Source organism: Nelumbo lutea, chromosome 2 (assembly GCF_056320005.1).
Source record: "Nelumbo lutea isolate HS-2025 chromosome 2, American lotus-T2T, whole genome shotgun sequence".
In the NCBI taxonomy this organism is placed as follows: domain Eukaryota; kingdom Viridiplantae; phylum Streptophyta; class Magnoliopsida; order Proteales; family Nelumbonaceae; genus Nelumbo; species Nelumbo lutea.
Genome location: NC_142685.1, coordinates 84,033,998 through 84,052,459, shown reverse-complemented (window position 1 = coordinate 84,052,459; position 18,462 = coordinate 84,033,998). Strand labels below are relative to the sequence as shown.

At 37.9% G+C, this 18,462-nt stretch overlaps 1 protein-coding gene across 8 annotated transcripts in view; it reads left to right on the top strand.

Annotated features, from left to right (window-relative positions):
• The window catches only part of LOC148871668 (general transcription and DNA repair factor IIH subunit TFB1-1-like), a 51,597-nt gene extending 36,866 nt beyond the window's left edge, over nt 1-14,731 (top strand). For 4 of the 8 annotated variants that reach the window (XM_088970527.1, XM_088970525.1, XM_088970528.1 and 1 more), the window contains 3 exons: nt 9,843-9,890; nt 13,893-13,961; nt 14,500-14,731. In XM_088970527.1, the coding sequence (XP_088826653.1) occupies nt 9,843-9,890; nt 13,893-13,961; nt 14,500-14,586 (204 nt within the window). In that variant the 3' untranslated portion in view covers nt 14,587-14,731. Of the gene's footprint in view, nt 1-9,842; nt 9,906-13,892; nt 13,962-14,499 lie in introns of all 8 variants that reach the window. The other 4 variants (XM_088970526.1, XM_088970524.1, XM_088970529.1 and 1 more) reach the window with 1 other exon arrangement.
• The last annotated feature ends 3,731 nt before the right edge of the window (nt 14,732-18,462 follow it).

Here is an 18,462-nt window from a genome sequence, read left to right as displayed (position 1 = left end):
CTTTATTAGTTTCATCAATTAAGATAATGTCATCAGCAAACAAAATGTACCATTGGACCTCCTTTTATGGGGGATGGAGCTAGAATAAGGATTTGGTAGGATGAATGGTGTGGAGTTGGAAAATTAGTATGAGGCTTTACAGTCTTGCTGATAATGATATTAGAATTAACCAATTTTATGAAATGAGAGGTCAGCAGCTGGTTTGGCATCCTAAGTTTAGAAGGCTACTACTGGATTGAGAGATGGATGAGTGTATCCTGCTGCTGGATAGACTTGAACAATTGAAGATTTTGATCTCTTCAAGAGATGAACTTTGGTTGAAGGTGTAAGAGCATGGACTTGTAGACTGTCATGGACTCAGATAAGTGCATCTGGTCTGGTCTGGTCTGGCCTAATAATTAACCTAGGAAAACATGTATTAGAAACCAAGCTGGAGAGGATTCCTCACACAATCGATATCTTTGCTGAAGAGAGATGGTTTAAGCTCTTGTTGGCATCGGAAGCTGAAGCGTTTCTGTGGTATGGGAGGCAAGACGTTGAAGTTGCAGGAAGGTTCGGTGGACTCCACATGGCACAAGAAGATTGGAAGCTGTCGGGGAGAAGGCAGAGAGCGAAGGGATGTTGGGTTTTAAAAAATCGAGATTGAATCGTTTTGACAATATCGGGAACAAGGAGATTGTAAAGGGAGAAGAAGAAGATGAACAGGTGTATCGTGAGAAAGAAAAGCCTTTACAACTGGCTGGGTCGGTTTTCAATGGATCTATACGTGATCCACTTGGGGAGCACGTGGACATAATAGAGGGCGAATTCTTAGGCCAGAAATGTTTAAATACTAAGCGGGATTATAATAGAGGGCCTAGGAGTTTTAAATCATTCAGAAATGAACTGAAAGGTGGGCCCAGTTATGAAGGATGATCAGTCCAAGAAGCTTATAAAGTCATGCAGTTAGAAGTACATAAAATTCTTGAGCCAAGAAAAGAAACATCGGGAGAAACTAGGAGCGTTGTATATGGATCATGGGTCCAAGATACTTTATCTTTGCCTGAAGATAAATTATATGAAGTGAATAATGAAGACAAGCTGGTCATATGATCTGATTCACTAGAGTCTATAATCCAAGTAGGATTGGTGTTACTTGGAGTTGAGGTATGGAAAGCAGTGGCTTTTGTACCTGAGTGGGGAAAAGCTGATGTAGAGGAAGGAGGTGCAGTGGTGGCAGAGGTAGGCTGAGATGATCCTGTAAGTCCAACTTCATTCTCCAATTGTGCCAAAGCTGCCCTGACTGCAGCTAAGGCCTTTAAAGAAGTAAAACGAGGCCAGGGAGGGAAGAACCATCAGATGTGATAGCTGCATTTGCATTTCCCTTCTTATTCCTGAGTCTTTCTGGTACAAGATTAGGGTGGAGCTTCCAACAAGTGTCTTTTGTCAGTTTTGTGTTCTTAGGTTTCTTGCAATACTCACAAAACACCCATTTCTTTCCTTCACTCTTCATCTCTTTCTCCCTCTCACCACCATGCTTCTGTCTTGCAGTTGCTAATGCTACTTCCATTTGAGAATTTTGTAGCATAACCTTCCTCCTACTCTCATCACCGTGCTTTAGGGAGTAGGATTTTGGACAAGGTAACGTTTTTCTTAGTGAGAAGTTGTTGTCTAACAATGTCAAAATCAGAATTTAGACCTGCAAGAAACTCAAAAACTTTATTTCTCTCAACCAACTTTTATTATAAGTTGTTGCATCCTTACTGCTCTCCCACTCAATTGTTTCAAGGTGATCTATCTCATGCCATAGGGATTTCATAGTACAGAAATAAGTCGGTACAGGTTTCTCCCCCTGCTTCAGATTGTTCACTTCAGTTATCAACTCATAAGCCCTAGCCACATCAAGTGGCTGTGAGTAAACCTATTTCATATTATCCCAAATATCCTTGGCTGTCTTTGCCCAGGTAATTTTTGCTAATATGGGGCTGCATCGAGTTGCACAACCATGTCATCACAAGATAATTTTGTTGAATCCATTTTGCATAAGAAGGGTCTTCCTTGGCTGGTTCCATAGTGTCTCCAGTCACATAACCTAACTTTCCCCTTCCTCCAATGGCCACCATGGCAGATTGAGCCCACTCCTAATTGTTTGAACCATCATACCTTTTTGTGGTAATCTGAAAAGGGTTATTATCAATCATACTAACAGCCCCTCCATCACCTTCTCCAGCAGATTTCTGCTCAGTCCCAAAGAACTCCATGATGGACTCAACAAGAGAAAAGAACACAATTGGCTCCCGTTTTGAATACAAAAAACCCCCAAAACTGAGAATAGGGACAACAATCCAGTAGATTTATTGTTTTTTTTGAAGAAACCCTAGAAAACAGTCTTGGAGAAGGTTGGAAAAGAGCAGCCACTCAGAGATTCAAAGAACCCTACCTCTTGTTGCAAAACTTCAGGAAAGCTGAAAAACTACCCAGAAACTTCTGGACGGCACCTTCAATCTGAGATTTAAGCCCTAAATCTCACTCAAGCTAAGTTTCTCTGATTCTTTCTGACTGCTGGGCAATCTCCAAGAACAAAAGTGTCTTGGGCAAGCTTTGAACTCCACCAAAAGAGAAGAAGAGAGAAGAAGAATAGAAGAGGAATGGGGGCAGAATGTTATGATGCTGCCACCCTAAGTATATGTGTTTAACATAACATGAGGTAAAAGGACAGAAATGCCCTGCTGCCTATAACAGTGCAAGAAAGTAAGCATAATGTAGAAAGAGCAACAAAAATAACTGAACTTATGGGACCACAAGTAAAGATATCAGGTCTGGTCCACTGTTTCACTACAGATTGATTTGAATTACTCCTCAAAGATTATTGTTTTCACATCTTGGGAAGTGACGTCTTCCCCATTGACCTCTAATTACCAACATAGCCTTTTCTCCTTCTCTTATTGGCCAAAGCATGAATGAATTTAGTATTTGCATCCCCATCATTGATCCATTTGTGTCTTGATTTCTACTTCGAGGAAATCTCCTCTATTAGGACTTCTTCCAAATCATTTTTAGGTTTCTATCTCACTTCTCTCTCTTGTTCACTCAGATCTTTGAGCCTCCTTTTCATCTAGTTCTTTACTTTGGGACAATTGGGTTTTTTCTCCTCTAATTTGGTTCCAAGTCCTTTAAATTTGGTCTTTATTCCATTCTTTTAATTTGGTTCCAAGTCCTTTAAATTTCTTATGGAATTTGACTCTCTTCCATTCCACCCCTCCCAATTCTTCATTCCACCACTCCTTAACCTTGTGTATAAGTCCAGATGTGTTTACCATATTCTCAAATCTGAAGGGTCTTGGTGCATTCCTAGAAGATTTAGGGCCTAGTTTAATGGGCTAGTGATCAAAAGTAACTCTTGGTAGGGTTTTAGTCATCAAATCCCTCCAATGGTTCTCCCACCCTTCATTGAAAAGAAACCTATCCAATTTAGAACAAAAAGGATTTCCTAGAAATTTGACCAAGTGAAAGTAGGTTTCATCATGGGGATCTCCTTTAGCTCATAAGCACTAATGAACTCATTGAATTTCCTCATGGTAGTTGTAACAAAATGTTGGGGGTTATTGGTTTCATTACAAAATCTGATGATGTTAAAGTCTCCACCTAAATACCAAGGTCCCTCCCAAAGATCTTGTAATCCGTACAACTCTTCCCACATTTCATTCCACTCTCTATAATTGTTTGGCTTGAACACATTGGTTAACACCTAGATGAAGTTGTTCTTAGTCGTAAATCACACCTGCAATAATCAGAATTAAAAGAAAAGAACATGGGAAAAAAAGGAGCTTGAAGAAAGAGAAGTGAAAGAAGAAAAGGAAGAAGAGAGAATAGTTCAAAACCTATCTTTAGCCCCCAATGATCTCTCTTATTCTTTTGTTGTAAAAAATAAGGACGATTACACAAGTGCCAAAAGTCATAAACATAACTTAAAGAAAAACAAAGAAACTAAGGCCCATTTGGTCCATTATCTCTATACTCCCCATCAAGTTGAGTACAAATATCAACCATGCCTAGCTTGCTTACACAACATTGTAACTTTGCCTTGGGACATCCTTGGTTAGAGCATCTGCTAAGTGTTGCTACGAGGCAATAAAAGGAAGGCAAACTTCTTCGGAAGCTACCCTTTTTCGTATAAAATGCCGGTCAACTTACAATATGTTTTGTCCTGTCATGCTGAACTGGTTTGTGAGCTATGTTGAGTGCAACCTGATTATCACAATAAAGCATTAAGGGCTTAGCATGTGTAATACCCATCTCCTCTAGAAGTGACTTGAGCCATAACAATTTTGAAACTCCATGTGCCATTGCCCTGTACTCTGCCTCAGCCGAAGACCTGGCCACTTCTGACTGTTTCTTACTCGTCTAGAAGACAATGTTCCCTACAACCAAGGCATGGTAACCCGATGTAGATCTCCTATCATTAATACTACCAGCTCAATCGACATGTATGTAAGCCTCTAGCTTCATGTGTCTATGCTTAGAGAAGAGACCCTTTCTTGGAGTTCCCTTTAAGTAACAGAGAACTTGTTTTACAACAGCCATATGTGTATCTCTAGGGGCATGCATAAATTGACTGATCACACTTGACAACATATGAGATATCTGGTCATGTCATGCAAAGGTATAACAACTTCCCCAAAAGTCTCTGGAACACTCCCTTGTTTTCCAAAAGCTCACCATCATCAGCTAGGAGTTTATGTTTAGCATCAATAGGTGTAGAAACTGGTTTGACACCAAGTTTCCTAGTCTCCGTGAGAAGATCTAACACATACTTCCATTGGGAGATGAAGATGGCATCTTTAGACCGAGCAACTTCGGTTCCTAGTAAATATCTCAATTCTCCTAAATCCTTAATTTCAAATTCTGAGTTAAGGAATGTCTTGAGTGCTTGGACTTCCTCTTTATCATCAACATAAACAATGAGGAAGGTAACCTGAGTATTTCTCCATTTCACAAACAAGGTATGGTTGAATTGTGTCTGTGTATAACCAAACTCAACAAGTGCAGTTTTGAATCTATCAATTCAAACTCGTGGGTATAGGATTCCCTCCATTATGGCTTAGGCAAGGCCTCTGTAATTGACTTGGGTATAGGCTAAGAAGAAATGAAGGTTAAGAAAGAACAATAAAATGGGGATAACAAGTTGTAAGACTAGTTTTTGGAAATACAATGTGTTGTACATTTCCTCTTACCTTTTCTTACAACAATAGGTAAACCCAAGTCTGGGAAGGGAGGTTTTAAAGTAGGCAATGAAGGATTTGTCCTTTCTTCAGGGGTTGAGGCTCAACTATAGATGGGGAAACAACTTGATCATGCTATAGCCTTTGTGTCCGGTACCACCTATGGATAATAGGATCAGTAATGAAAACTGGAGGACTAGTAGGAGCAGGAGTGGTAGAACTTGGAGACAAAGGCTCTGCCATTGGAACAGAAGGAGCCACATGAGAACCTTAGGATCAACAGGAAAAGGCAAAGGAAGTAGTGAAGAAAACAGTTCAACGGAATGCTCCCCCTCGGAAGAATGACCATAAAATGGAAGTGACTCTGCATAGGTAACACCCATGGAGACAAAACGAGTTCTAGTGGGATCAAAACAATGATAGACATTTTGTGTGGAGGCATACCCTAAGAAAATGCACCTTCGGGCCTTGGGTTTAAACCTATGTCTCTAAGAGCTAGGGATATGAACATAACACGTGCACCCAAAGACACACAAGGGAATTGGAAACAATTCACTCTTAGGAAACAAGACAACAAAGGGAGATTTGAACCCCAAGACTTGAGAAGGCATGCCGTTAATAAGGTAGGTAGTTGTCATCACTACCCCAAAATCTCACTCGAACATGAGAGGCAAAAAGGATGCTCTTGGATACCTCAACAACATGTCGATTCTTTCTCTCTAGTACCCCAAACTTCTCAAAGTACGATACAAGATTATTCTCGAAATATTCCTTGGCATTATCTGATCGCAATATCGTGATGTGGGTATCAAATTAGGTAAACACAAATTCATGAAACTGTTTTACAAGTTTGGGTACTTTAACACGAGAATGTGTAAGATAAAGTCGGGTGTAAGTGTGTAACGAGAAAAATCATCAATAAAAAGAATAAAATATTTATAACCACCCATGCAAGGTAAATGGAATGGTCTCCACACATTAGAGTGAACAATATGAAAATGAACTGTAGATCTTTTATCACTTGCAGAATAAGAGTTTCTACAATGCTTTCACAACTTGCATGACTCATAATGTAGACTTAACAACGTAGTTTCTTTAAAGCTGGAAGCAAAAGACTCAATGAAGAAAAAAAATATAATCCAAACGATAATGACATAACATAATATGACTGATTGACTCCAACACATTTAAACAAAAAACTGCTCTCGGAGGTGATACTTGACTTTGTCCAGGCATGTCCAACAGGCATATCACACTGCAATTCAAAGATTTTGTCAATTACTAACTGAAAGAAAATTAGTGTTTAATTTAGGAACATGAAGGATTGAGGATAAGGTGTGTGAAGCTTTGGTGTTTTCCTTGATAGAGATAAGAGAAAGAGAGCCATCGGCAAGGCTGCAAGGGTCATCTTATCTCGGTCTGATAAAAGCTGGTAAGTAGAAAAGAAAATGGGAAACACTAGTCATATGGTCAAAAGCACTAGAATCAATTATTCAAGGGATCCTACGATTACTTGAGATAGAAGGATGATAATAGTAGCACAAATACCTGAATGGGCATATGCGAATGAGGAGGGAATTGTCCCTGATGAAGTAGGTGTTGTAGTAGTAGACTCCAGGTGACTAATTATTTGGTCGTACTTTTCATACTCAGCCCTGGCAGCTACTAGTTGCTCTTCCATCAATTTCTCACCACTATGCCCTTATTCACTCTATGAGGAGGTGGCTGCATTTGCATTTTCACCTTTCCCATTCTCATTCCTTTTCCACTGTTTGCATTCTTGAGTTTGGCTGGCTTCCAATAGGTGTTTTTAGTATGTTTAGGATTCTTGTAGTATTCACAAACATCTTTCTTCCTAGTGCTGGCCTTCAACTTCATCCTGACATTAGCATAGTGATCCATCTGTGGCTCTATAGACTAAACCTTTCTCCTTCTCTCCTCACTACTTACCATATAATAAGCCTGAGATAAAGTCACGTCATCCTTCGCCAATACATTCTGTCTCACAATATTATACTTTGGGTTAGTTCGGTAAGGAACTCAAAAACCCGATTTCTTTCCACTAGCTTCCTATGTGTTTCAGCATCCTTTGTACATCCCCAAACCACGGTCTACATCAAATCAATCTCTTGCTAAAGAGATTTTAGCATGGAGAAGTAAATGGCTAAGGGTTTCTCCCCTTTGTCTTAGATTATTCACATCATTTTATACGATCGAAATAGATTATTCACATCATTCTTCAATTTGTAAGCCCAGGCAAGTAGTGCTGTGACACTATCCCACACCACCTCTTTTCTAGCTTCCATCCACAAGTAGTGCTGGCTAATAGTGGCTGCGTAGAATTCACTAACCAACTCACTATTGTATAATTCTCTTGCATCCACCTCTCATAGGTAGGGTCATCCTCCCCTGGTTTCTTCCTGCTTCTGGTGATGTAACCCCATTTCCCTCTACTACACGCATGTATCTTAATAGACTAAGACCAAGATATATAATTGGTCCAATCCATCTTCACAGTGGTTACTGCCCCAAAAATATTCTCCATTGACCCCCATGTCCAAAGCCGGAATTTGTGGGATATTTGGTTTCTCCTCTAGTTTGCTCCATTGAGTGAAACAAAGATCAAAATAAGTCTCAACTCAGCTAGAATTGCTATGCCAAGCAAAAAATTATTCTTCGAACAACCAAACCTAGAGTTTTATAGGACCTGCTTGAATGAGAGAAGATGAGAAAGTTCAACTGCTCCTACTAGAGGTTCCAGAATTCTGTCCAACTCAAATCGCCCTTAATGAAAATCAAAAGGCTACCCTTTGAGCCCCAAACGCCAATTTCAATGTGTTTCTAGGACCTGTAAGTAGTTTTATCTAATTGTCTAGTGTTTTTGGGAAAAAACTCCAAGAACCTGCCTTGGGCTTCAATTGGGGATGAAAAACTTCACAAGACCTCTCTAAAAACCCTCCCAACTGGGCTACATAAGCTGCTTCTTAATCAGCCGATCAATTCTACATACAGACTATGTATGGGCAAAGAGAGAAGAAAGAAAAGAAGGTGATAACCTGCTCTGGTACCAAGTTGTAAATCACACCTTCAATAATCTGAATTAAAGGAAAAGAAACAGGAGAAAAGGAGATTGAAGAGAGAGAAGTGGAGGAAGAAGATGAAAGAAAAGGAAGAAGTGAGTGTAGTTCAAAACCTCTCTTCAGCCCCCAATGGTCTCTTTTATTCTTTTGTTGTAAAAAATAAGATCATTTACATGAGTGCCCTTAGTAGGGCGTCCGTCACTAAAGAAAACCATAAAAACAATAAAAAAAAGGAGAAAACAGGCCTATAACTAAGGCCCACTACCTTCTAACACAAATCTTAAACATAACTTAAAGAAAAGCAAAGAAACTAAGGCCCATTCGGCACATTATCTCTACATCCTCCATGTTTTTAAATTTTATGGACAGTGGTTCTACTATATCCTCCCCCCAAATGGTAACCAAGCCTCTAGAAGCTCCCCAAGAAGACGCTTAAGACTAGCTTACTCCTCTAGCTCTCCAAGCACTTCTGATCCATCTTCTATCATGTTCAGATGGTTTTGTTTCCTAAAGCATTATAATGTCAGACCTTTCTCTTCTAAGTAGGTCCTTACTCTTCTTTCCTTGCGCTCCCTAAACCCCTAACATTCCAACTAATAATCTTCATTAAAGAAACTCTCCAGATAACCACAAAGACACCTTGTTTTTAGAACATTTCCTTCTCTCCCCTCTTGCACCGAATTCAATGCCTCCCTCAATATCAGAGATGAACCTCTTCACCTCCGACTTTTTCTTCTTTTTCCTCCTTCCTAATCAAGGGCCTATCGTCTTCTTTCTTTTCAGAATTCTGAGCATTCTTTTCAACAACCTGCTGTGTCGAAGTTCCTTCTAACAAATTACTGCTCACCCTTTCTACCATCTTACTCTCCTTTCCTTCCATGCTTCCTAGTTGGTTTGTGGCCTCAAATGCTTCTTCCTTTAAACTATACTCCTCTAGTAAGGCACAAATTTGTTCTCAGTTTCTTTTCAGTTCCTCCTCCAAACGTTTTCTTTTGATTAGTTCCATCACCTTGGTCCTGGCCCATTAGGAGCCGGCAGAGTAGCAACCAAATTTGAAGAACTTGAAGCTCTTCTGTTGCAGCCAAGTCCTTAAATCCCACTCTTTTTGGCATTCCGAAGTGACCACATCACAAATATCAACCCACTAGCCAACTATGCAATTGTTATTATCTCAACTGACTCATCATTGATGGGTCAATGCTTTGATAACATTGGCTTTGTGGAAAACCCATAAGATTTGTTTTGATCAACAGAAATGCCCACAATATTAGTTCTATTATGTAATAAAATACATAATATACTATTATTAAATAAAACATTGTGCAATAATGTGTAGAGCATGTAAAAGTATTTTCTCATGAATACATGGTCAAGTTGCATGAAAATTTTTAGAATAACAAATCTTGATTTTGTCAAGGACTGTTTGGATTACAGTTAATAACACATAATAAAGATGCAGAAAATCTGGGAAACATGCCTTTGTGCATGATTTTTCTCTTTTTGTGAACTGATGTGGTTCTTAGTTTTTCTTTTTTATTTGGCTAACTTTATCTTACTGTAGGTAACCAGACTGAAGGATGCCATGTCGCAGATCTATCCCAAGCTTCAGGTACACTTTAGCAAGGTCTATTTCTGTTTTTGTCTATTTTTTGCTCCATTTATTTGCTTTTTTCTGTATTTATCCATTCTTATCCTATAATTTTTTGCTACTCAGAAGAACCTAGGAGTGCAACTTGGGCAGGCTTGGTTTAAGGAGCCTGATTATCCTATAATTTTTTGCTACTCAGAAGAACCTAGGAGTGCAACTTGGGCAGGCTTGGTTTAAGGAGCCTGACCTCCAATGCAGTGTAAATTCTTCAAATCTGATAATGTTCTCAATTGTGACCTCAGCCCTGTAGTCCACATGTCAATGGAAATGTTGGTCATCCAAATATTGGAAACATGTCATAATTGTCATGTCGAATTATTGTAAAAATTATAGAGATGATAGGAACATTGTTAAATATGCAAAACTATGCAATGATATTTTATGAGATGATAAAAGAAGCATGAAGCAATTAGTGTTCCTAGGGCTCCTCAGAAAAAAAAAGTTCTTACCAACAATGAGGGCTATGTTGGGAAGTGGGAAATGGAGAAGAGAAGTCAATAATGAAGCAAAGACCCACCATTTTTGTGGTTGAGGAAGCAATTCCATGGCTGAAGGGATTCATGGATGGGACGACTCTTTCCATTAAAAGACTGGGTTGGTAGGGTGAAGTGAGTATAGCTGGGAAAAGCTTTGAAGATGAGTTAAGAAGAAACTCGAAGGGTTGGTTTGTTGTGGTTATGGAAGTAACAGCGGTAGAAGAAAACATATGTTATGTGTGCCAAAGGGTAGAGAGAGCAGGGTGGAGATTTTTTACACACAGGTTTTATAGGAGTTTCTATTGAACATGAAAGAGGGGGAGGTTTCAAGACATTGCAATGGACAAGAGATCTATGCCAGGCAGAACTTTGGAGGAAAAACGAAGGTAGAAGTATAGAAACTATGACAAGAAGAGTTTCAAATTGGCTCAAAGTGGTTCTCTCTATCGGAAGAGTCCACCTGTATCCAAAGGAGGTTGAGAAACTATTCCCACCTTTTTCTGCCTATCCTCTGAACGGAGTACCCAACTACTTTACTATCATCCAATTATTCAATTTGACAGGTAATTGCTTCTTGATAGTTTCAATAGGGTGTGACATGGGTCTAGGAAGTGTCTTAGAAATTATGTCACCCCTCAACCCTCAATTTTCTAATCAATCCAATTAAAAGAGGAATCTGTCCAGTTTTGGCTTTATGGGGTCCTCTTGGAAATTAGACCAAGTGAATCTAACATGCCGCAAATATCCTTCCTTCGGTTCATAATTTCTAATAAGGTTGTCGAGCTTTCTCATGCTATTTATGACCCTCTAATGAACATTGTTTGACACTTTGAATCTGATATGTATCTTATTCCATTAAAATACCCTCCCAAGTACCAAGGGCCCTCTCCACAAATCTTTCCATTCTCTGTAAGATGTTTTTTTTTTCTTTTTGATAAAACTCTGTAAGATGTTGATCCATGACATTTGTCACATTTTTAATTTCCACACAAACCCATCTTCTGAATTTCTTAGATTTATATGAGCAAATATAACAACAAATTCAAGGAAATGGTTTTGATGTGCCTTCAAAGATTCTTCTATTATGCTCTTGCCTGAGTCCTGGGAAAAACATAGAGCATGTTATCCTTTGAAGGTTCAACTTGGAACTTCTAATGGACTGCAGTCAAGTTTGCAGCCATTGTTAGACACCATAATGTAATCCTCTAATCAACTGACAAAATAGAAAGGAGGGGTTAAAAAGAAAAAAAAATTCAGTCCTCTCCAAACATGGAGTAGCTACCCCAACTGTTTGTCATTACAATGCCAATAAGGGACAAGTGTTTACTATTCTCCGTTTTTCTAAAATTTTGAAAAGACACTGTTGGAGCATGTGTGAAATAAGCTCCATTGCTTCTTTATTTTGAATTTTTGTATGTTCAACTGGACCCCCCAAGAAAGGCAAAATTTTGTATGAACTTTTTTTTTTTTTTTTCTGATTAACAAAGCAGTGTGAAAGAAACAAAGCCCCACAATTTAACAATGGATATGGTACTGACTAGTCTAGAGGTGATCATGGGTCAGGCTTGGAATATTAGCCCAGGCTGGGCTAGAAATGATTACCCCTAAGCAGAACAGAGTTCATGTAGATGATTGTTTCTCTCTACTTCAATCTATGTCCTTTTTGATCTTTCCCTATGTTCTAAAACCACTCAACTTGCATCAGACTACTAATTATTTTATGCAATTAAATTGTTTTTCAAACTATTATTTTAATTTTCTTATGTCATCTATTGAAGTTACAGTGAAGTTTGTGATCCATTAGTCCATGAATTGTTTGTTTTATAGATACTGTTTATACTCTTATAAGAGTCGTATTGCTTTCCTGGTAAGGCTATTTAATATTGTATTTTTATGTACATTTGGTAGCACTCCAACCACACTTGTGGGTTCTCTTTGCATCTCAAGTACAAGGCCTGGAAGACATGTCATGGCCATTTTCACATGGGATGTCACATGTAATTTTTTTTTTCAAGGAACTGTCCTTGCATGAAGTTCTATTTTCGACCCTTCTAGTGTGTCCATGGCATAGGAAAATCCTGAAATATTCCTTTACAGTTTCATCTTTCTTAGAATGAGAGCAGTAATATTTTGGGTGTGGCCTTGTCAGACATTAGATCAGACTGGTCAGATTGCCAGGACTGGGAATTTGTTGGTCAAAACAAATTTCAAGATGCCTGTTTTTTTTTTCAGAAATGCTGACTTGGCCAAAGTTTTCTCAAATGCCTATGTTAATGGGTGTTACATTATAATATCTATTTTTTAAAGCTCGTTTTGTTATAAAACAGACTTAAAAGATGGTTAGAAGTTTTTATTACCTTTTTCCTTATTCTAATTTTTTTCCATTTTTTATTTGATGGAGTTGGGAGGTTGAACCAAGCAGTTGGACCATTTGACTCATGCTCCAGTGAAGAAAAAGAACTGAACATCTGATCCGAGTCTGATAACACTGTTATGGATTGCTACTAAATTTCATAATGAAATATAAACTAACGCAAGTAAATTTGTCATTCAATGGAGTTCCATATTGCAAGCTTAATTGGCGGCCTGAAAGCTCTTCACATGATTTTGGCCACATCATCCTTGCCCTGATGCCATTAGTTTTAGGCCTTTGGTCTTCTCACAACACCGAAAAGAAAGTAAAATTTCTTTTTTGGGTATCTGCTTTCCTTTGTAAGTGGGACTTCAGTGGCTGTTGTTGTGAAGAGTTGACGTTCCCTGGTTCAAAAGAAAACACACGCATACACGCTGGGATTAAGAGCACTATTTTTAGCTTTGCATGTATTCCTATCAACTCCATATGGGTTATAGAAACTCATATCAACACGTATTTGCCCCACTTAAGATTTTTATATTTATACACCCTGCCTGGTTGGTTGCCTCAGTGATGGACTTGAAAGACACCTAGACTTCTCCTAGTTGATGCCTAGGTGACACCCTAACTACAATGATCTTGATTTGACAACCTAGTTTCTATTTGGTGAAATGATTATAAAAGGTCATGGTTCCAGCAATATTTCAACATACGAATCTTCATAGGTTTGATCTAGATAGGCATGCTACTAAAAAGGGCAGCCCAGTACATGAGGTTGATTTCTGGGGAGGGACAGATGTACAGACTTACCTCTGTAGATACACAGAGAGGCTGTTTCCAAGATTTGAACCCTGGTCATCCAGGTTGCAATGGATTAAGTGAGCAACCCAGCTGTTGTGCCTAGATAGGCATGCAGCTCAGGTACTCAATTTCAAGATTTTTTATGCACCAGGCCCAGGCCTTTGGGTCCTTTCAAAATTTAATAAACGCTCAACCCAAGCCCACCCAAGTTGCACTTCCTAGAACTAGTAAGAGATGCTATTAAAAATGAAGAGGATGCAAGCCCCTAGTCAGTATTACTTCATTCTGACCTAGACTTTATTTTATTTTTGTTTTTCTTTATCTAATTACCAGGAGATAAAAGAGTCTATGCAGTCAGATTTCCGGCATCAAGTTTCTCTCCTTGTTCAACCTATGCTTCAGGTCAGTAATGATTTTCCTTTTCATTTCACTGATTCAGTGGCACCAACTATTAAGTCCAAAATACAAGAAATGTCATGAAAAGTTGCTGCATCAAGTTGATTCATACTGCTTTCCAAACAAATGGACTCCTTTGTTTCTTTGTATGTTTACATTGTCATCCTATGTATATGAGAAAATAGATTTTACATGGAAGAACTGAAAGAACTGCAGGAATCATCCTTGAAGTATGCTGTCCTGTATACCCAAAGTCGCAAATTAATTTAAAAGATTAATTTCTAGGTTGGTCTAGTTGTTTTCCTTGCTTTCAAATTTGTATCTATAATTATCTCTATTCTCTGTTCTATTCGGTTTTCCTCCATTTAGCATAAAATTCTCTCTTTGGATTTTCATTATATTTCTTAGTTGTGACACAGGTACATTACATTTTTTATTTTTCTACTTTTCATTTTATGTTGAGACTAGGGATTGAATTATGTGTTTTTAGTTATTCCTTTCTTTAAGACCTACAGCTCCTTGATAATGGTCATATTGTCTATAGGCTCTAGATGCTGCTTTTGCACACTATGAAGCTGAGTTGCAAAAGAGATCCACAAAGGCTGGGACTAGACCAAATGGAATTGTTTAGTATTTTTTTTTTTACTACTTCAAACACATTGTTCATGCCTTTTTGATTGCGTTCATCTTGTAACTAATCAATATGCATTTGTACATTTAATCGAATTTTGCTCTATGCATATGCGGCAAAGAAAAAAAAAATCTTCCCATAAAAATTTTTCATCTTCTATGTTCTAACCAAGTTACTTAAAAATGTTTATACGGTGCATGCTACTTTTCCTTGCTAGAGTTTATCCATTCGTTAGAGTGTCCAACTACAGCGATTATTTGGGCATAATAACGAGGCCCAAAGTATCTGAAAAGCAATTAGAGATATATTGGGGTTTGTTTTGGATACTCATGATATGTGGAAAAAGTCGGAACCTCAATGTTATGTGAAATGACAGAAGGCATATACAGTTTAATTAACAAATAATTACACTCTTCACAATTTTTTGTTTTTCTGATATGATGTTAACCAAAACTCAAATGTTAATTTGATTTGTGTCATCTTGACAACAATTGTATATGGTATAGTGGCAGTTTTCCTAGTCATGTTCGCCGCCATTATTTGATTCTCAGTGGGTGTATCAGGGGTTTGACCGGTTGGGTGGAGTCCTAAACCGCTCCCCTGAACTGGTTTTAGAATAAAAATAAAAAGTAAAAAAAAAAACAGTATCGTTTCACCTGATACGCTGCCCCTATCGGCATATTGGGCGTATCGATATTTGAACCTTGTTAATACCTACAACGTTTGGTTCGTTTGTCTGTTTTTATGTTTTCACCAATGCTTTTAAAATCAGATTGGAAAAACTGGGGACCAGTTCTCTTTTACCCAAAACCACTGTTTGGTTAAAAATCATTGATTTGGTCAGTAAACCGCTGATTCAGGTGGTTGAACTGTTAAACCGTTTGACTTAGGAATGGTTTTTGGCCATTTTATGGGTTTTTTAAATTTTAATTTTTTTAAAGTTTTTTTGTCAGAGTGGGCCGTTCATTTGGACCACTTGACCCAGAAATCTGACCCCAGAACGGTTCTCTCTCTGGTTTGGTTTTAAAAACCTTGGTTTTCACTACTGATCAAGATTTAGCTGAATGCTTTAGCTGTTCAGCAGGCTGTGGAACCAATGATAAGGTTCCAAATTAGTATTTAAATACATGAGGCCGGCATCTTTACAGTGGGGCTTATGAATTTATTACTGGCATAGAACTTCATTATTGGTTCTACAGCCTGCTGAACAGTTAAAGCGTTCAACTAATCTGAATTCTTCACTATTGGGAATCTGGGATGGATTTCTCTCTTTAAATATATAGAGACATCCTGTTTTTCAGTACTTTGACATTTTGATTTGAAAACCAATATATACCATGTGATACACTAAGATATAATGTTCTAAAAATCAACATGAAACCAGAATCACTTTGGCCACTGGTTTCTGGGTCAGCGGTTCAAACGTTCAGTCCTAATAGACAATCTATTGCATTCTAAAAAATAAAAATTAAAAAAAAATTAATTAAAATAAAAAGCAACCAAAAAATGTTGTTCAAGGCAATGGTTTGACCTTCTAGGTCAGCAGGTCACTGACAAAGTCAACGGTTTTTGACAATATTCTGGTTCAGAGGAGGAACAGAACTGGTTAATTGAATGGTTTTTGGCCCAAACGGTTTCGACTGTCTGGTCAGCAATAGTTCAAAAACTATGCTAAGATACATACAACGTTGTAATACTCCAACGTCCTCTTCGCCAAAATGGATCGTTTTTTGCTAAGTGTCAAAAAATCGCACACTGCTCTTTTGACAATTTCAGATTTAAACTATCAATATGCAAGGGTCAAAAGGAAAATAGCGGTTTTGAAAAAATTTGATAAGTTTGTATCGGTCCGTACTTCAGTGCTACCAATCGATACTCGATTGTTAAAAACCTATAATCAACTATAATAAGCTACCACAAAACTTCTTCCAACTGTTGCAAGTTCATGCTCAATTAGTATAAACCATGTTTGCTTATTAAAAATCCACTCAACTATTGTAAATTGATAACCAACTGGTTCAAACCATTGCAGAGCCTATACATAACCATTTATTGGACACTTTCAACTATGTTAGCAGTGTTATATGCTCATTTTACCCCCTAGAATTTTGCATTTTTCAAAAAATGAAAATAACCGTGTTAATTTTAAAACTATAATTTTTTACAAATTAAATTTTTTATTTAATTCTAGTTTATATAAAAAAATATATAACCTTTCTATATATCTTAATATAAAATTTGTTATTTAAATATTATATAATAATATTTATTATATATGCATATAATTTCCAAGTTGAGCTTATTAGGGGTTGTTTAGCTTGGGCCTATCGCCAAAGCCATCATTGGACTCCAAAAGTTTGATACACAATTAGACTTCGAATCTGATTATCTCTGATAATGTGTGGGCATGGTGCATATCTTGGCTAGACCTAACTCAAAACATAATAGTTGTTGCTTTAGCCTACAAATTTATAGATCTAATCGGGTTGGGTTAAATTATAAATGATTTGTTACTTTTTGTTATTAATTATTAAAATATTGTAATTATTAAATTACTGTATTTATTTAAAATACAATATTTTCTGGAAATTATCATATTTTTAGAAATATTGCTCATTTCTTGACTAAAACTAATTAAATGTAATTTTCTGGTAATTGAATATAATTTTTTGGTAATTAAATGTAATTTTCTACTATTTATAGCTTAAATTATAATTACTATTAATTACAATTTAAAATTATTTATTGTTAATTATATTACTATTAATAATTAAAATACATTATTTTTTTTATTATTATTTAGTATTTTTTTTGCAATAAAATACAATTAATTTATTTTTTAATTATTTTTAGTATTTTAACCCGGGGTAGTTAATCCGGTGAGGTTGCTCCGATTCTTAAGCTTAGTGTATTCTGATAGCGAGCTGAAAGCTTGAACGCAAGTAATCATGCATACCTTGTGCTATGAGGGCTAATGCCCTTATATAGTTGGGCTGCCATGAGCCTCACGAAACCTCTCCGAGATCCTCAGAACAAGCAGTAGGAGCCCGTTCTGCTCCAAAATGTGGATAAAGTGTTGGCCGATAAACCTCATCATGTCCATTGGCATCGGTACGAATAAGACCTATGGATGTGCGGCGTGATCCTAAAAGGCTTGGAGACAACTGTTCAGCTTCTAGAACCTACTACTTGTCACCTCAGCAAATACGGGCATCCGAGATACTCTATCCTCGAGCCAATCTGAAGTGAATGGGACACCCGAGGTGACCGATCTACCGAGGTGGTTGGAAATGCTAAGTCATCACTTGGCTGGCAAGTTTTGTCCACAAGTCCTCTGTTCATTAGGTCGGACCAAATCATCCCTCATCAATTGCCCCCCACTCCTCGTGCATGAGTTATGACCCAGTGTGAGAAATTCATGACGAGTTGAGGTGGATTTGGCCTTGGCCGATCTGGTGGTTTGACCTTGTGACCCATCCGACTCGACTAGGAAGCCAGATCACATATCAAGAACCCACAGACGTCACGCAGATTATTAACCGTGCAGACATCAAAACGCGCATTCAACTGATTTCGGCCTTAGGAGGGGTGCAACCAGTTTTTAGGGGAGCCGTCAGATCATGTTGATCCTTCCCGTCCAAAATCGACTACAGTAGCTATAAATAGGGGCTATGGGGTTCCCATTTTCTTTGTCATGATTTGTGCATTCGTGGTCTGATCTCGCGTGTCTTCTTCTAGGCCGGTGTCACCTGTTCGTCTTTCAAAGTCATCTCCTCCTCTCCGCAATCTAGGTAAGTATCCTTTGTTCCTACTTGTTTTCCTTCAATTACAATGTCAAGTGTCAACACTGGTAGTCTACTATATGCTAGTAGTGAG